Source organism: Stylophora pistillata, chromosome 11, assembly GCF_964205215.1.
Source record: "Stylophora pistillata chromosome 11, jaStyPist1.2, whole genome shotgun sequence".
NCBI classification, from domain to species: domain Eukaryota; kingdom Metazoa; phylum Cnidaria; class Anthozoa; order Scleractinia; family Pocilloporidae; genus Stylophora; species Stylophora pistillata.
In genome coordinates, this window is record NC_142529.1 from 15,501,318 (window position 1) to 15,521,542 (window position 20,225).

The following is a 20,225-nucleotide window of genomic DNA, read 5'->3' on the forward strand; positions in this document are numbered from 1 at the left end:
GAACGATTTATAAGATCAATTGTTCCGACTGCCAAGCTTCCTACATCGGTGAGACTGGCAGAAACCTCACAACAAGACTGACTGAACACAGACGGGCGACGAGGAAAGGTGATGTCAGCAATCACATTGCTGAACACCATCGACTTACCAACCACAACATTGACTGGGACTCTGCGCAATGCCTAACCTACAGCACTGACTATTTTCAACGACTGACTCTGGAAAGCTGGTTTACTAACTTAGAACAGACTCCCCTAAACAGATGTCAACAACTACCCGCCCCATACAAACGACTCATTCACGACATAAACATCACAAACGACCGAAAAAGAACAACCTAGCTTTACCGACAGACCGAAACAGACCAATCACGACCGACTTACGTCACTTGAGTCTTACAGCCAATAACATCACGGCAAAACCAACCGATCATTTCACACGAACTGGAATAAGAACATTCTACTGACAACAATCATTCACTTGACTCTGATGATGACTTCCGCACAGGTTGTCGAAACGTCAGTCACTGCCACCGACAACAGTCCTTCTCAGGACTATACTCACCCGGACGATCATACTACACCTTCACATGTTACCCCCGGGTTCAAACCATTTACTGCACAGGCCTATTGCTTCATCACCAGAGCCACGTCGATAAAAGGTACAAGAAATCACTACTTAAGACCATGTTGAATCGTGCATTCCGCCTGTCGTCCACATGGGAGTCCTTCAAATCTGAATGTGATCATCTAAAGATGATGTTTACAAACCTCAAGTATCCCGACCACCTCATCAATTCTACCATCTCTCACTTTGTCACCTCAGTTAGGTCGGAAAACCCTGGAGTGCAAGCTCAATTATCCGTCAACGAAAATGCTGTTCACCGAGTGATTTTGCCTTTTAAACATCAAAAGTCAGCTGACGCAGTGAAAAGGCAATTATCAGATCTAGGCAACAAAATCGATCACACCCTTCATCCCGTGTTCAAGAGTCGCAAAATCTGTGAAGATCTCAGAGTTCGTGAGCCTAAACCTCCTATAGTTAGCCAACAATGCGTTGTATATAATTATAAATGTGATCTGTGTGATGCAGAGTACGTCGGGTACACCAGCCGGCATTTACATCAACGTATTAATGAGCACCGTAATTCGGCCATCGGCAAACATCTAAAGAACGACCACGGCCTACAAACCATCGGCGACCTGACAGCATTTCAACGCACTACAAAGGTTTTGTTGGCATCTCTTTACCAGAGGAGATCTCACCCATAACAAGAGCCTCACGTCTTCCTAACTACACACCATTCGTTCAACTTCGCACGTTGAACGATACATTTAAATTCTCCTTTTACCCCAGGACAATTAGGAACTGCAATAATTCAACATTGCCTGTGATTCCTGACTCATTAAATGGTTTTAAAGCTTTTATTTTAGAAATGTAGAAACGATTATATTGTTTTCTTTCCGACTCAAGTCGAGAATACTAAGAAGAAAAGACATTGAATTCGCGGTACTTCGATACAGTAATGAAGGTATGAATAGAGCTACATGTTAAATTAAATCATTTAACTTTATCGCGCAATTTCAGTTACACAAAAAATTAGTATTATTAATAGAAAGTATTTAAAAGGGAAAGGGAGTTTCGAAACTTAACATCAACAAATCATTCTAGTAGCTTATCGGGATTTCTCTACTTTACAAAGAAACTCAGATCGGGAGAGAGATATTTCACCACATGTATATCGGGCTCAATTCAACTTTCTGATTCTTCCAAAGAGCTTATGGTGGAATACGATGATGATGATAAGATTAAAAAATACAAAGAGAGCTGCTTTTGAAAGGATCCTAACTGAAACCGAACCAGCACTTATTTATTTAATCACTTTCACCAGAGTATGGTGGGGGTCGCACAACAGAGCGAGGCTCCAAATTAAGTGCGCACAATATCCCAGCCATCCCACCCCAGGGGAGGACATCCATCACACAGTAATCTCGTGTGTGGGAAATTAACGTCTCCTACCCCAGCCCTTCAGGAGACGGGACCTCCATTTATTCGTCCCTATCCAAGAAGACTAGAATATGTAACCATTTCTTGATGTTATAGAAAGGCAGCAAATTCTTCTCAATTATTTTAAGACCCTGAGTGTTGATCCGGCCGGGACTCGAACCCTCGACCTCCCGCACAACAGTCCAGCGCTCTATCCATTGAGCTAACCGGGAGGCGGTATGGTACAGAAGTTAAATTATTTCTTATAGCGTCCCTTAATTAAGTATTGTGGACATTTTATTCTTTTTATGGTGAGAAAAAACTGACAGGATTCTCAGTGACAGGTATTTTTTTAATTGGTCCTTGGCTCCAGTGCTGTGTCACTGTGAAGAGGTGGCCCTTGTAAGTAGGAGGCGGTTTTGGGAAGGTGTCCTGTGTAGGGAGGTGGCCTTTCCAAGGGGGTTGTCATTTTAAGGAAGGCAGCCAATGTACGGAGAAGACCTTTGTGGGCGGGTGACTTGAGAAAGAGACGTCGTAGGAAGTAGACCTTTGTTATGTACTTTAACGTAGCGCGACGACTTTAATTAAGTTGCTGATATAATCATAATTGTTGTTGGCGTTTCGTCGCAATTGTAGTTGTTGTTTTGTTGCAATTGGCGTTTCGCCACCTCAGGCTCAGTTTTTGAGCGAGCTCCTCTTTTCTTGGTCTTTTAAATTTAAGTTAAATTGAAAAGCGTAAAAAGAGAGGAGCTCGAACCCAAGGTACGAGAGAGTAATGGCAGCAGGCACAGCGATTTAAGTTATTATCTGATCCAACGAGATAGGACTCTTGCTATTAAGTACTATTTGTGCTCTTTGACTCCATAACTTCATCCGGTATATGATTACTACTTTTCTCCTGACAGATCAGAGCAATGAAATTTTGATTTGTGGTTGAGTGCTCTCCCCTCGCTTTCTGTTTAAAAAATGCAGAAAGCTTGCGGAACGCACCGAACCACACGTAAGGTAATAGTTTTTGCTTTAGTGTTCTAAGCTTTTTCTTTTATTATCTGTAGTCCACGTTCAACTTTTTATCAACTACCATAGCAAAGGATGTGAATCATATACAATGTTGAAATTATCTTAAAATGGATTGTATCTAAATACAATCTTCTCCTCCCCCATTAATATTTTATTTCGTATTCACGTGTGGCTCGCGTGTTATATAATCTAACGCGATTTGAACTTGACATGGGGAGTTGAGGTCGATACTTAGGTCTACTCTAACTTGTTTGTTTGTTTGTTTGTTTGTTTGTTTTTCGCTCAGACTGGGATAGTACCTTTCAGGCCTTCTGATTGGCAGTTTTTTCAATCATGAGATAAATTTTTTCATCTAGTAGGAAAAGCTAAGGCTTCATCCATTGATGCAGAGCGTGCCTGAGCAAAACTTACGCCACTCATATCGCTGTAGACGAATGAAATCTATCTTTTGCTTTCCATGTTGCTCCTTACAAAAGTCCGTCAAAAAAGAAAAAGTCAGAAGATGTTCAATTATCCTACAAAAATGCAAAGGGTAGAAAACTTCTGCTGTGTTGATGATTGCTAGGACCTAATTAACATTTTAATTAAAATTTTCACTAGGTACTGGAAATCATCAACACGGCAAATATTAAAAAAAAAAAAAGAACTAGGGAAAGGATGTTTTGGCGAGGAAGGAGATCATGTGAAAACTAGTACTAATATTCAGTATAATTTCTTAGGTGATTACAGATATGCACAACGCTGTCCTCTGATAGACCTCTATATATTGTGCTATCATAATTTTTGGCATCATTTGGAAAAACGAGCACAATTATTGCTCTTGTTGAAGAGGTAGCACTGCTGGCATAATCAGCCTTATTTTTTAATTTTTTTTTTTTTTTTTGAAGAAAAATTACCATAGTTATGACCTGTTTGGTTTATAAGATCGATTATTTTCAAATTTGAATCATGGTTGAGTCTATTTTCAATTTTGTAATGTCTCGGGGGAGGAAGGTTATCGCGATACTGCGACGTTTGTCATTTAGTGGACTGGGGATACCGGAAGTAAATATTGCATCGGTCCCAGTTCCCGCTTCCACAGCTGGCAATTTACAGAGCGAAGCGTGGGAGTTGCGACACCATGGTTGAATTAACGATTGAATTAACGTTGCGCCAAACTGCTCACAGTATTGTTAAATAAATCCTTTAATGCATGACGATTCTCTTTATACTTAAGGTGAAGTAATATTACTGCCGAAAAACCCACGCATACTACGCAGTTAAAAACTTTTGAGAAATTAAAATGATGATAATGCGATGATGGTATCAAAAGAAACACTCATCCTCTCTTTTAATGTCATTGACGCATTTTCATCATTTTCTGGCTGCAGGAGGAGATAAAACCCGTTCGTATTTAGGAATATTTGCTGGTGTGGCCATGGAACTTTGCCCATCGCACCAGCGAAGTGATCGTGCCTTCAGAATGCTAGGCTCTTATCGATTGTGCCAGTAAAAGTAGCATATTATGCTACTAGCAGTACCCAATTTTTCCAAGTTATGCTCAAAATTGTACTCGTTTTTGAAAGTTATGCCACTTTTTCTTATAGTACGCTTAAAAATATAAAACACAAAACTAGTCCAAAAACCACAATTATATATTTATTGTTAATAAAGCATCCTATTTTCTTTATCTTGAGTTACATACTTGTTCTGATAAACACAACTAAATACTGCACTTCATTCCAGACTAGAGGCGGTGACTTTTAAGTCATTGAATGTGTTCTGTTATAGCTTAGCGCTTGTTATATTGAAGCATCACACTTACTTGTAAGTAATCTGACAGTGCACTCTCTTGCTGGTCATTGAACGAGGCTAACAGTGCGCTAACTGACTCTCTCTGAAGCAGCAGAAGAAAGCTGAACCAGGACTGAGTACCTCGACTGCGGAGGACCGACTGAGTACCTCGACAGCGGAGGACCGACTGAGTACCTCGACAGCGGAGGACCGACTGAGTACCTCGACAGCGGAGGACCGACTGAGTACCTCGACAGCGGAGGGCCGACTGAGTACCTCGACAGCGGAGGACCGACTGAGTACCTCGACAGCGGAGGACCGACTGAGTACCTCGACAGCGGAGGACCGACTGAGTACCTCGACAGCGGAGGACCGACTGAGTACCTCGACAGCGGAGGACCGACTGAGTACCTCGACAGCGGAGGGCCGACTGAGTACCTCGACAGCGGAGGACCGACTGAGTACCTCGACAGCGGAGGACCGACTGAGTACCTCGACAGCGGAGGACCGACTGAGTACCTCGACAGCGGAGGGCCGACTGAGTACCTCGACAGCGGAGGACCGACTGAGTACCTCGACAGCGGAGGGCCGACTGAGTACCTCGACAGCGGAGGACCGACTGAGTACCTCGACAGCGGAGGACCGACTGAGTACCTCGACAGCGGAGGGCCGACTGAGTACCTCGACAGCGGAGGACCGACTGAGTACCTCGACAGCGGAGGACCGACTGAGTACCTCGACAGCGGAGGACCGACTGAGTACCTCGACAGCGGAGGACCGACTGAGTACCTCGACAGCGGAGGACCGACTGAGTACCTCGACAGCGGAGGACCGACTGAGTACCTCGACAGCGGAGGACCGACTGAGTACCTCGACAGCGGAGGACCGACTGAGTACCTCGACAGCGGAGGACCGACTGAGTACCTCGACAGCGGAGGACCGACTGAGTACCTCGACAGCGGAGGACCGACTGAGTACCTCGACAGCTCCGCTGTCGAGGTACTCAGTCAGGTACTCAGTCGCTATTTTAAAATTCTCATTTTAAAATAATATCACCATAGAGATGGTAATGCCTCGCCTCAGTTTCCGACAAAACAATGATAATAGAGGGACCCCAGCTAGAAAATCATGACCACGCCCTTACCATCAAACTGATTTTTCAAACTATTTTCACGCAGTTTAACCCTTTCAATTTAACATGGCACCCTAATAGTAACGATCACAAAAATTGTTACAGTGTTAATGCACTCTGTTTTGGCAATGCTGATAAACTGCACCCACTGAACTGTGTTACAGATGCCCAAAGGAGAGTCTTATGATTCACGTACGACTCGCCTCTAAGTATCTGTAACACACATGACCACCAATCCACGGAATAGTATTCTGTGGACTGGTGGTCGTTTGGAGTTTCATTATTCGTGATGCTGACTGGTCAGGTTCGTCTCAACCACTTGTTGAAAATGCAGGCGAAAATGTTCATTTAATTTTAGTCATAATGTCATATACAGACGAAAAAAGCGTGTTAGGAGTTGCTCTTTTCATTGATTTTCGAAAACCTTTTGACACTGTTGAATGGGATTTCCTTATCGACACCCTTAACAAGTTAAATTTTGGATCTAACGTTAATTAATGGGTGAAAATTTTTTACAAAGACGTTACAAGCTATGTTTTAAATAATGGCCATGCATCGAAATGTTTTACTTTGGAGAGGGGTGTCAGACAAGGTTGCCGTCTGTCAGGATTGCTATTGGTGATAGGCATCGAAGTTCTTGCCAATGCTATTAGAAATAAGAATACGACGTAGCTGGTAAGAGAGTACTTTGATGCGTCGAGCAGGGAGAAGCCGTGAAAACGAGCAACGAAGCCGTGAGAGGCTTGGGACAAAAAAATTGGTTTTTCATGCCAAACCTTCACCTCTCGAGTACCCAAATAATCGTGGAAACGACCGCCAGCTTCGTATGCTACAGTACATTATGATAGCTTTCTTTGCCTCAATGTTTTATTTCATAAATGTAATTGTCTTTAATCATCATACGAAAGCATTCTCTCCTCTATACAGTAGACACAATTATTAACAACTACACTGTCCACAAATTGATTTTATTGTCATTGTTTATTCTCTCTTTTTTTTCTGATGCGTTTGTTCTATTTTTATCCCCTCATATAAATATCTGAATGGCTGTAAGGAACTGTCTGGATGAAGGTCACATTAATATTGTCTAATAACTTGATCGTATCTCTAAGCATTAATAATTATATTATTCAAAAAATTGTTAGTTTTATTAATCAAAGGGGGAGGGGACATACATTAAATACTTTGTGTCAAGCCAAGTTTTCCCTATGGACATTGAAAACAACCACATGGGTTTTTTTTTTTTATACATAATATTATATGGAACTGTAACAAGAAGTCAACATCCCTCTGCAAACATATTACTGGTGTTTGCTTAAAACATGTTCTTGTAATTACTTATATTCACAGCTTGTCTGAATATAGAGCCTGATGTTTAGTGCACGGCTGTGCCATCAACACTGACATTATGAATAGAAACAAAATGGTCAAATCCACTTTTGATAACAAATTTCAGATGGCATGCTGATGTAACAGGAATCTACAAAGGAAAAAGATATGCAGATAATACTTATATGTAACATCCCTACATTCACAATTAGGATTGAATAACAGTATTTGTATTTTAATGCACTAATGAATTCAAAGCTTCAACATTCCTCAGGGCAACCCAGCAACATTTGACTGTTGTCCGTGCCTGGAGGCTGGGGGTGGAAAATTTGAACCTCGGGTTAGTGCAAGTCTTTCCAGCAGAACACAGTCATGGTTCAGAATGCCAGATACATATATTTTTTAACTGGATCACAACATAAGTGGGGTTCATTGTGGAATGAAAACTACCCCTACCTACCTTTATCTCATCTCTCTGCATCTGACCCTCTGAATGTTCATACTCTGCCACAAATAACAATTACACATTCTTCATAAATTGCATGAAGGTTTAATTTAATTTTTTCCAGTCTTTAACTCTACAGTCAACCACAGTCTGCAATCACTCAGACCTGGACCCTGTTAATGTGCACTTTATTGTCCTGTCAACGATCAAAATCAGAGTTTTGTTTGACTGAATGTCCTTACTTAAACTTGTTTTAATCATTTTGTTATTATCATTATTTTTATTATTTAAACTATTTAATTTTTTTCTGAGAAAGGTTCTGACCAAAATTTTTTAGAAGAGCCCATAAGGTTATGCTTGCCTAATAACCTATCAATAGGTTTATACTCTATGCTGTTTGTCTCATGATATGAAGTCAAGCTATCAATTGTTTTATAAATGGTAGCATGACTACATTGGGTGACAGGCAATAAAAAATTCATTTACCTCTTTTTCACCAAGATGAAAAACAACATTTTCTAAAACATATCAATAGGCTCTATTTACCTTTGTCCACAAGAGGTTCGAAGTCCAGTGCCTCTGTTTTTGTGCTTTTCTCTATGCTGAGGGCTTTAACTGCAAATAAAATATCATATAAGCTACAAAACCTTGAAGCTCCTTGTCTATAATGAGCTAGCTGGTAACCCACATGTACCTGACCCCTCACAAAAAAAATTCCTTTATATTTTACATCACAAAAAACAAATCTTTTTTGAAATCTTTCAAAATATGACACTAAAACAATGATGTGGTCCCTGCAATAATAAAATCATTGAATTGATAACAGGATCTGGTGAAGAAAATGCCCATGTTACATTGCATTTAAACAGCATTTGAAGATCTTCTACAATCCTACTCACCATTTGAAGATAAGAGTTTAATATTTCCAATGCTCATTAATGCACTGAAGGTGATAATGAATTCTTGAGGAAACATTCCAGTTGTTGGCCAGAAAGTATCAAGACTTCTGTGGAGCAAAATGAAACAACAAACTATTATAGTTTGGCTGATCCGGAAATAAGACCTTAAGAGGCACAGGTAAAATGTGAGACTCACAGAAATACAAAGACCCTTGTTTAAACATCCAAGAGCGTTGACTGGGAGACTCCTAGATGGGAGTTTAAATTGATTGTAAACAAGCTTTTTAGCCATTAAAAAGACTGATTTATAGGCTCTTGATTTTAAGATACCATTTACTTACCCTTGCCTGGGAGTGTTTTCATTTTTTTTTTAAGCAAAGAAAGATACCACACTACAGTAACACCCAAATAGCTTGAATGCAGTTAAATTGAGCCCTTTGCTAACTCAAGAAAGATCCAATTCCTTTTAGATTTGACCCCAATTCTTCAGTTATTTATATCACCTAACATGAACCATTTTCATTTCCCTTGGGAGTTTCAGTTAGCAGGGTTCTACTGTGATTTTCAAATTTCACCTGGTGTAATACCACTTGCAAATGCAGTGTTACGCCTTATACCTTTCTTTTCTTAAATCTTGCTTTTTGAGAACAAACAGATCATGCACATTCCGTGGCAAGCTATCGTGATCACCATGACAACTACATGATAATATTCAACACTTTAGAATGATGCCACGTTGTGTCGTGGTCTATCAGTCAAACAGTTCCAAAGAGCAAAGTATTAATGTGTTCCGGATAAATTGGAAGTGGCCTTTAAATATCTTAATTGTGCCCTAACGAAACCTCAATTTACTTTTCTCGTCGGAAATTTAGAATGTTTACGAAGATCTTCACCGAACGTAAAATACTTACCCGTCAATAATATTTTCTGGAGGATGATTTTCATCAAATGATGTAGCAAGGGCAATAGTTGCTCCAGCACTACTTAAAGCCACGTCAAACATGTTTGTGGTGCTATTTCCTGACAAGGAAAACTCTCTTTTTCGCAAGTGAGAGGTTCAAAACATTTCAAAATCTAAGTAGCCCCCGAAATTACTGGGCCGAGTTTTATGCTGAATATGCGCAGCTTGGTTTCAACTGCTGACAAATAGCATAGTCACATTCAAGATGGCGGATGTTCTGTGAAGAGGGTAAAGATTTGTTTCCATTAATAAGGAATGTTTCCACTAAGTACGAAACAATTTTCTGCTGCATTCTTAGATGTAAAACGTAATGGTCAAGGTTATAACGGAGAGGTCAGTTCAGTCGACAAGGATGCAGCTAAGAAACTACTTAGGCCTCCCCACCTTTCCAAAACCGAGCTTTCTTCAATTCCACAATCCCATCGTCTTGGGAACGTAATGTGGGATTTCATGAAGAATTGTACGACAGGAGAATTGCAACTGTCTACCCATCATTTTAAGTCAAAAGGAGACTCGCGAATTTTATCGCAAAGAGCACCTGAACAATCATGTTCTTCAGTTTTTCCGGAATTTGAGATACATCGCGTGACTTCAGAACGTAAAACGTCCGAAAAAAAAGCGCGACAGAGTGTGAACAATTTTAAATCATCAACATTAATCGAAATACAAGCTTTTCACACGACCCCTTCGATAAATGGTACAGGTTCTTCTCAAAACACTGTTCGTTGTATGCAAGCAGAAGCACAAAAAAGAGATTTTCTCCAGCAATCTAGCCACGAAGAAGCAAATGTTTCCAATGAGGTTTCTGTTAACAGCAAATTAAGTAAATCTGGAGGAACATTCAACTTGGACAGTGACATAAAATCTTCAGAGTCTGAATGCCATATTGTCCCAGATGATTTTGACGAGGAATCAAAGTTAAGTACAGCTTGCAACATACCAAGTCAAACCAGAGCAGATGTTGATGATAGTTATGGCAAAGAAAGTTTCCAAAGTGATTTGGTCTGTAATGGTGATTGCAGGTTAACCAATGGAGAGATTTCAAACCTTAAGGATTTGACTGCACCATCCATTTATCATGCTGTTGGCATTGAAGAGGATGATTTTGTTGGAAAAAAGAAATTTTTAGAGAGATTCCTTGAGAGAGAACTGCAAATCAAGCCTTTGACTGTGGTAAAGGGTTGCAATTATAGCCAAAAGCCAGTTTCAAATCTTTTTACCATAAATCTGAGCTTAGACACAGTGATGTCCGTTCTCTGCACTGATGGGAAAGATTCAAGGAGTGCTGAACATAGTGACATTGATGTATGTGGGAAGATTGCCATTCTGTATGGCATCCAGGATAAAACGGTTTCAGTGGTTGATTTTGAGGTTGTAGGAATGTATGATTACATTTCAGGAGCTGTGTATGGATTGCAGGGATTCTGTCATGATGAATCTGTATATCAGTCAAAGGTAACTTTTATGAGTAACTACAGAGTTGATGGCTCTGATGAAAAAACATGAATGAATCGATTGTATCTGACTCAGGTTAACTATAAATGTGGAGAAGGGCTCTAGTTGAAATGATGGTTATTGTCCCATGTCAGGGTTCAGTCAGTCTTGTACTGAGATTCGTACCTGTCTTGTCGAATGATCCTGTCTTCTACAAATATGTCTCTACTTGAAAATTGACTCATAAATATTTGGCAGATTTATCATGATTAATTGTAGTGTAACCATGAGTAGCTTGTGTCCTATCTAGTTGTTGGATGATTCAACCAGTCTATTAGAAAACTTTTGTTCATAGTGTGTTCTAAATCTGGCTTTTAAATCCAGAATTAAAATTGTCATATCTGAAACTTGTCATTGAAGTTGTGGTGGAATGCATTGATTTTGTCTTTGAGTGTGGCTTTGGATGTGTTGCTGTTACGTAGCCAGGCATCTTTAGTCAGCAGGTCTTGCACTGTTTCCCAATGGGCCCATTAAATTGAATGATATGTCTCAGTAACTCTAACTATGGTTCAAGTTTATTTATCAAAATTGATGTACATGTAATGGTAAAACCACAAACTCTGTAAAGTAAAGTACTCTCATTCAGTGCTGAGAATTTACTTATCAATTAAGTTTTTTTTTGTAGGATGAGAAGTATCCCCTTTCATCAAGAGAAGTGAGTTTGGACCTTGACAAATTCTTAGCTCATTTTCAACAAAAACTGAGATCATTGTCTCACCATGTTGACAATGACAATGTGTTAAAGGAACACTCTCCTGTTGCCTGGTTACTGATCTCACCAGCTCTTGGAGTGACCCTCGACTGGCAGGTACAAGAGAAAGTTCTAGAATTTATAGAAACTTTGTCTTCAGAAGAATTTTCTGAAGAACAAGCATCTGACATTTATAACAAAGGATGTTTTTCAATCCAGTGGTACAATCTGTTGGTAGTAGTTGACGAATATCGTTGTTGTGAGAAAAATATTCCGCTAATTGAGGTATTTGAGTTCGGTGCAAATGGTGATGTAAATGTTGTCAACTTTGATTTAAGTTAAATGATTATTTCTTGTGAAACAAGCCCAAGTAAAGAATGGAGCAGTTGAAGTATTACTGGTAATGCTGTGGTTTAATATATCACTGCCTAAAGTATAAATTATATTAATGCACAAGTTTTTGTTTTACAGTATGTTGCATGGGCTTCCTCACTAAGCAGAAGGTTAACATATTGTTTGGAGCAACTCTTGTATATTTACAAGATTTCATTTGTTAAAAAGTGACTAAACTTCCTTCAGGAAGTGTTCAAAGATGAACTTTAACAGTTCAGCTCCTAAGGGTAACTGGCTCTTAATTCCTCCATAATGTATCACCCTTCACCCTTTAATCTCCCATGAGTGACCAAGGCAGAATTTCTCCTTACAATATCTATACAATATCAAGCAGACATGTAATGAGAATAAAGAAAAATATCAACTAGAGAAGGTTTAGTTGATCCAGTACCAAATTCTCCAAGCCAACATCATAGAAATTGTATGATAGACAATAAGGAGAATTTCTAATCAGATCTTGGGGGTGAAAGGGTAAAATCAAAAATGAAATTATGCTTTGGTCATGAAGAAAATTAAGTAAGTCAGTTTTTCGTGACTTCAACAGAGCTTGACTACGAACAAGCAGTAGTCAACCCATTTAGTTTGGAGTAAAATAGCAATACTGACGATGATGCCAAAAGTCTGAAAATATGTTGGAAATAGGTGCTGAAAATAGTTCCAACTTAACCATCTGATTGATTGAAATTTCATTTCTCTTTACTTAATTATTACCTCTGAATCAAACATTAAGGTGACGAGAATAAAGGAAATGATCCCCAACTAAAGACGCTTTTGAATTTGAAAAAATTCTCATTGTCAACACTTCACGAAATGCATAGAAAACTGTGTGGATGATAGGGTTAAGTTACTTTCTAAGCCAAAACAAATCTCGTGGTATTCAAATGACATTGGACAAAGGAATCAGTTTCTTTGGCGGAGTTAATAATCATTCTTGTACAACCAACCCCCTCAGTTTGAGCGCCATTTCTCAGAGCACTTTTGCTAGTTTAACATATCACGCAGACGTTTTCTTTGTACTTCCGACTAGATAACTCCCGACCCAATTAAAAAAATCAACGCAGGTAGCATAATTTTTATTTGAGTCTTAGAATCTCTTGGGAGTTCTAACGACACGCCCTTATCAAGGACATTTCATCGGCAAAATTTCCTTTCCAACTTACCCCATATGGCATCAGATCATACAAACATATAGAAGCTGACCATAATCTTTCATCGATTGGCTCGCTCCTGTTCTGAGAGGAAGTAAAGTTTTCCCACCAAGGATACCTATAAACTGCCACCACTTTAAACGCATTTACTCCCATACTGGATTCAAACATTACATTTCCTTTAACCTCTGCAGCAACATCACCCATGATGGCTCCAAATGCTACACTTGGAATAGCAATAATAAGCTTTTTTTCCGAAGCTGAAAAATGATCGGTGCGAATTGCAAAACCCTTTCCTTCTCTTTCTAGAACGTTCACTTTCCCGTTTAAAAACACCTTTACGCAGTGCAGATTTCTTCACTGCTGATGAGAAATCTGACATGCCACCAAGAGGTCTGTAGTATTTTTGCGAAAAGTACTTAAATGCTTGTCGTTTTTCCAATCTGCACAAAGCGCTATCTTCGTAGAAATCTCTCCTTACAGCGTATCTAGCATTCAGCAATTCACATCCTTCACCTCCAAGTCTCTGGCACAATAAGTCCCGGTAAAAAGGAATCTCCAGTGCTTTCTCCTTGGTCATGTTTCTCCAGGCAAATCCATACATTTCTGACTCAGTTCATATTTGAAAACGGCCCTAACATGAGCGTCGGAAAAGCTTTCTCCTTAAGAGATTGAAAGGTGGACGCAAAGATACCTCTTGCTTGGATGAATACGTCGATCTTTGAATTTACCCAAAGGCATCAAGGGGACATGGAGTCGTCTAGCTAAATCCCTGACAACAAGATAAATTACATTTGGTAACTACAGGTAAACATGTTAGATTTAAAAACCACAATTTTTAGGTACAGGACAAATTCACTAATATCAGAGGCAGATGAAAAGGTCACCTATATACACAGTTAGACGTAAAGCGTAGAAAAGACTGGGTCGATAGACACAAAGGCAGACATAGAAGTAGAAAAAGACACGTATTCAAAGTTAGGCAAACAAAAATATCCCAGACCAATGAAAAATTTCTTCAATTTTTTTTTGATTTCGCTTAACAAAACATCATAAGTAAAAGTCTTACAAACACTCCTAACATCGACTACAAGTCCTCATTCTCAGAAGAAAATGGTCTACTTAAATATCTTTTAATCTCGGTTAACCGGTTAAAAACAATAATGATAGAAAAAAAATTTTTCTCACATCATTCTCTTGTGTATCTTTCCACTCTCCAGGCTCCTAGACCTGTGGGTTGAAGTTACAAATGATTACCTGCTGTCAATATGTTGTTAAGACAAGGTTTAATGTATACTGTAAAAAAGTTTACTTTCAAGCTCAACAAAGGGTAAAAGATCTTCACATAGTTCTCTTAGCAAGTCAGTGGGAGTTTTGAGCATTTATAAAACTATAAAATAGAAAATTGGTCTCCGGGCCTGTTATCAGAGCTGCTGAGGGACCTCGAACACGCTTACTTTTCAAATTTACTAAGTATAATTACATTCGAAGAGCAACCTCTCTTGTACCACCATACAAGTGCCTTAGGTTTTCACTAAAAGAAGCTCAAGGGGCTGTAGCTTTCACAATTGTGCAGTTAGCACATATGCACAGACGTGTGTCGGGGGAAAAGCTTGCGGTCTTAACCTCTTAGGTTTCAATCATGTTGCACAATCTGCAATGCAGCAGCACACTAGACTGGCCACGCAAAATTGACTACGCTCCAAAATTCACCTCCCACGCCAAGCCTTGGCCTCATGAACTCACATGCGACGAGGACAAAAGTTTTTGGAAGATGGCATTATCAACGGCTTTCAATTGGTGGTTAAGAATTTGCGAGAACACCATCTTAAATTTCCCACACTTTTCTTTAAAGCAACTTCAATCTATGTAGACAACTGAAGGATGTGACCTTCTTCAAGCTGACCAAAGGGAGATGCATGCCTAATAAGTGCAATGTCAACGGACGTGCAGTCTATGCAAAAGGAACGTGCTTCCTTTTTTTGAGGTAGATACATCCGCCTGCTCTTGTATCTCCCACACCCTTCCGTCCTTTCTGTTTAAACAGTTTCTCGGCCACTTCAGTATGACTTGAATTTTAACGATGCTTTTTTAACAATAACAAATGCATTCCTTACTTATACTGATGTTCGGTGCTGGCTTAAACCTGACGCCAAAGTTCCGTCCGCCAAATCTGTAATCTTTCTCAAACAAGCATTCATTTCTTTCTTTCTTCAGCCGCATGAGTGTCTCCGCCATTTACGATCTTGACATACCTCCTCCAACCACGACTACATCACATGCCATTTGCTTCAAGCGGGGCTCTTTTAGAAAAAAAAAATATAAATATTTATATATATATATATATAAAAATCCCCTGATGAGTGGGCGACCACGAAACAGGCTTGTAGGGATGAACTTGTAGTTTACTTGTCTTTTTCCTCCCACAATATATACTTCGCTCTACTTCTATGTATTGAGCACTGTTCTACGAAAATCAAGTCACACTTTATATATATTTATATATATATATATATATATATATATTTATATATTAAAAAATAATATATATACATATAAGTGCAAATTACATATGATGCACGATCCTCGCAGGAGATAGCGCTATTTAAGCAATAGCGAAAATCAGACCTGAAAAAAAAAAAAAAATCAGGCCTGTACGGGACTCGAACCACTGACCTCTGCGATACTAGTGCAGCGCTCTACCAATTGAGCTAACAAGCCAGCTGGGAGCAGGCCGTTAAGTTGATTCGTAATAAACCCGTGAAAGTGATAAAAGAGATACAATGAAATATGTGAAGTTCATATATTTTGTACTGCGGTATTAGATACATATGATGCACGATCCTCGCAGTAGATAGCGCTATTTAAGCAATAGCGAAAATCAGACCTGAAAAAAAATCAGGCCTCTACGGGACTCGAACCACTGACCTCTGCGATACTAGTGCAGCGCTCTACCAATTGAGCTAACCAGCCAACTGGGGGCAGGCCGTCAAGTTGATTCGTAATAAACCCGTGAAAGTGATCAATGAGATACGATGAAACATATGAAGTTCATATATTTTGTACTGCGGTATTAGATACATATGATGCACGATCCTCGCAGTAGATAGCGCTATTTAAGCAATAGCGAAAATCAGACCTGAAAAAAAAAAAAAAAATCAGGCCTGTACGGGACTCGAACCACTGACCTCTGCGATACTAGTGCAGCGCTCTACCAATTCAGCTAACAAGCCAGCTGGGAGCAGGCCGTTAAGTTGATTCGTAATAAACCCGTGAAAGTGATAAAAGAGATACAATGAAATATGTGAAGTTCATATCTTTTGTACTGCGGTATTAGATACATATGATGCACGATCCTCGCAGTAGATAGCGCTATTTAAGCAATAGCGAAAATCAGACCTGAAAAAAAATCAGGCCTCTACGGGACTCGAACCACTGACCTCTGCGATACTAGTGCAGCGCTCTACCAATTGAGCTAACAAGCCAACTGGGGGCAGGCCGTTAAGTTGATTCGTAATAAACCCGTGAAAGTGATCAATGAGATACGATGAAACATATGAGGTTCATATATTTTGTACTGCTGTATTAGATACATATGATGCACGATCCTCGCAGTAGATAGCGCTATTTAAGCAATAGCGAAAATCAGACCTGAAAAAAAAAATCAGGCCTGTACGGGACTCGAACCACTGACCTCTGTGATACTAGTGCAGCGCTCTACCAATTGAGCTAACAAGCCAGCTGGGGAGCAGGCCGTTAAGTTGATTCGTAATAAACCCGTGAAAGTGATCAATGAGATACAATGAAATATATGAAGTTCATATATTTTGTACTGCGGTATTAGATACATATGATGCACGATCCTCGCAGTAGATAGCGCTATTTAAGCAATAGCGAAAATCAGACCTGAAAAAAAAAAAAAAAATCAGGCCTGTACGGGACTCGAACCACTGACCTCTGCGATACTAGTGCAGCGCATCGTGATCGTGATCATCGTGATCGTGCATCATATCTTATTTATCACTTTCACGGGTTTATTACGAATCAATTTAACGGCCTACTCCCAGTTGGCTTGTTAGCTCAATTGGTAGAGCGCTGCACTAGTATCGCAGAGGTCAGTGGTTCGAGTCCCGTACAGGCCTGATTTTTTTTTTTACAGGTCTGATTTTCGCTATTGCTTAAATAGCGCTATCTACTGCGAGGATCGTGCATCATATGTATCTAATACCGCAGTACAAAATATATGAACTTCATATATTTCATTGCAAGTGCAAATTGTGAGCGATGAATTCCAAATTGACTTTACTTCATGTTGTAATTTATTTCATGATGTTAAAATCAAGAACTGCCGAAATATCGAGACTCCGCCTACAGTTGCAAAATTTCGCGATTCATCTTATTTTCCCTTATGGACCCTGAAAATTTCCTCAAAAAGTTCCATAACTTTTCGCTTTCTCCGAAAAATCGAAAAGTTCAAAATACACCAGGACAGTTGTGCATGTTTTCCACCCCGTTTTCCCCCCGTTGTTTAATTCTTAAAAGTTTCTTTCCTGGCCTACCATAAGCTGAGCGTCCGAGTGAACGGCTGTCACGCAAGAGGTCATGACCAGGAATGTACCACGGACATGACCTCTTGCGTGACAGCCATTCAACGGATCGCTTTACATTTGTTGTCATAACAGCTTTCATCGAAGAATTCTTTATCATCAGGCCTGTTGTAGCCTGAAGAGCAGGCGTCTTATTAGGCAAGTTAACGTTAAGAAGCGTGCGATCGTTTATATTACCGGCCAAGTTTAATTTGGAGTTGAAGCCTCTTCGTATCTTTGATCGTCACACACCCCCTTGGTACACATTTCTTACTCTCCTCAGCCATCCGCCGCCATCAATCAAAGATTGTGGCCATTTTTCGCTAAAAAAATACTGTGCACTCGCTTGCCCAGGTTACGCCTGCCCTGCAGGCTAGCTTGTTATGGATATCAGCAGTAGATGAAAATGTGCTTTGAGCAACATGATTTCCATCAGCGGAAACCTGTTTTGCTTCAAGTAACTCTGCGTTGTTGCTTACTCATACTCTTTGGTGTATCACCGAAAATCGCTATATCCATTGTTTCGTTAATACAATGAATTATTAACTTGATTTCCTGATTGACTTTGATTGACATTGATTGACACTAAGTTTCGCAATTAAGCCACGTGAATAAGTCTGCTTTCAGTTCAGATGTTTAGATTCGAAGTGACCTTCATGTTTTGCTGACCTGTCGCCCCGACCCGTATTCTGTTATACCCTGATCTGTTATATCTGTTGCTGACCTGTATACCGTGAAACAATCCTACTAGACATCGCCACAGAAGTAAGTTATCAGTGCTGCAATTCTAGCTAATAGTTTAACTTGTGTGTTAATGTATCGATAGATCCTGTTCAGTTTCTCAAATGTATTTAATTTCTTTTCTCTAGATCGAATAATAATATACTGGAATAAATTATACGATTTGCGTAAGCTAGTTGGAGTGCCTGTTTGGTTTATCGGACCATCCATGTTTTGTTGGCGTCCGTCATTTTCTAATTTCAGAAATGCTAAGTATACACTCAATGCAATACGTATAACAACCCACAAAGGCTTCATGTTTAATGAAGCTGCAAAGTCTGCAAAAAAACAAACAAACAAACAAGCAAACAAAGATTTGTAACAATTAAGCTTTGTTTAAAAGGTTGCAAGTACTAGCTCTTAGTGCTTCGTAAGTGTTATTCATTAACAGCTTAAGTATTTGCATGAAGAGCCTAGCGTCAGCGCCGGCGTGTTTTGCACTCGCACAATTAAGCCAGCAACGCTTCATCTTGTAGACATTGTAGAATATTCAAAATAATACATAGGTAACGGGGTCAGTTTGTTTCACATCAGGACTATGTACTTAACAACAAAGCGCTGGAAACATTTTCTTCAATGGCAAAAAATACTATTCAAGCAAGCATCCGCCTTCGCGGACTCTTTGGCCCTGAAATCTGAAAATATTTTCAAAAGCCAATACAAGAAGGTCAAAGTAATAAAGCAGCAGGCCCTAATGGTATATCAAGCACATGGCACATCGGCCTCGTAGAGGAATTTAATAGCTTGGAAAATATCCTCGGCCGTCGTTTCGTTACAAGAACTATTTCCATTTTATTGAAAAAAGCAAAGGTTACCCCTATTTTCAAGAGGGTAGCAAGAACGGACATTACCAACTATAGACCTATATCCTTGCTGTGCATCATTCTAAGTAAATTACTCGAACATCAGTAACATAGTATATGAGCACCTGAAGAAGTCCTCTCCAGAAAGGTTCTTCAAAGTGGGGCTATACAAAAGGACTATCATCAGAAGGTATGTTACTTTCAATGAAAGATACCTGGAAGAAGAAGGTATGATTGTGGGTGCGATATTTGTTGGCTTTAAGAAGGCCTTTGATAGCATCTCACACAATATCTTGTCGTTAAAACTCTAGGCTATAAGATAAAGTGAAAATCTTTACGAATGGCTAATGGATTATTTAAGAGACAGATTTCAGCACACTGTGGTAAATGGCACACTTCAAATCTGGATAAAGTGAAACATGGTATTCCCCAGGGATCTCTCCTAAGTTTAAGGCTTTATACTATCTAGTGCAATGGCCTCCCTAATGCTATTACACTTGGGGATGTGTTCATATATGCAGATGATACCACATTATACTGTGTGGGAAAGAGCTTCGATAAGGTCTGCTCACAATTAAGTAACATTCTTTAGCAACTTCTGCTTTGGAATTCAATGAACAGAGTTTTTATTCGTCCCATAAAGTCTGAAGTTATGATCCTTGGCAAAACAGGCTCCACTGGTACCCCAATGAAGTTTTTTGAGTAAAAAAAATTGATGAAAAGAAGTACAAATACACTCGTAGAGGAATGCACATACCAATCATAACGAGCAATCAAGTTTAGAG

The 20,225-nt window shown here is 39.6% G+C and overlaps 2 protein-coding genes across 2 annotated transcripts; one reads left to right on the forward strand and one right to left on the reverse strand.

Annotated features, from left to right (window-relative positions):
* Positions 1–7,032: 7,032 nt before the first annotated feature.
* On the reverse strand, positions 7,033–9,682 carry LOC111333386 (intraflagellar transport protein 25 homolog). The gene is made up of 5 exons (XM_022938935.2): positions 9,496–9,682; positions 8,585–8,691; positions 8,232–8,300; positions 7,701–7,744; positions 7,033–7,391 (listed from the first exon to the last, which is right to left on the reverse strand). The coding sequence occupies exons 1-5, from the start codon at positions 9,585–9,587 to the stop codon at positions 7,287–7,289; spliced, it is 417 nt and encodes a 138-aa protein (XP_022794670.1). The 5' UTR covers positions 9,588–9,682; the 3' UTR covers positions 7,033–7,286.
* Positions 9,683–9,720: 38 nt separating this feature from the next.
* LOC111333390 (uncharacterized) lies at positions 9,721–12,303 on the forward strand. The gene is made up of 2 exons (XM_022938940.2): positions 9,721–11,000; positions 11,665–12,303. Exons 1-2 carry the CDS (start codon positions 9,801–9,803, stop codon positions 12,070–12,072), a joined length of 1,608 nt encoding a protein of 535 aa, XP_022794675.2. The 5' UTR covers positions 9,721–9,800; the 3' UTR covers positions 12,073–12,303.
* The last annotated feature ends 7,922 nt before the right edge of the window (positions 12,304–20,225 follow it).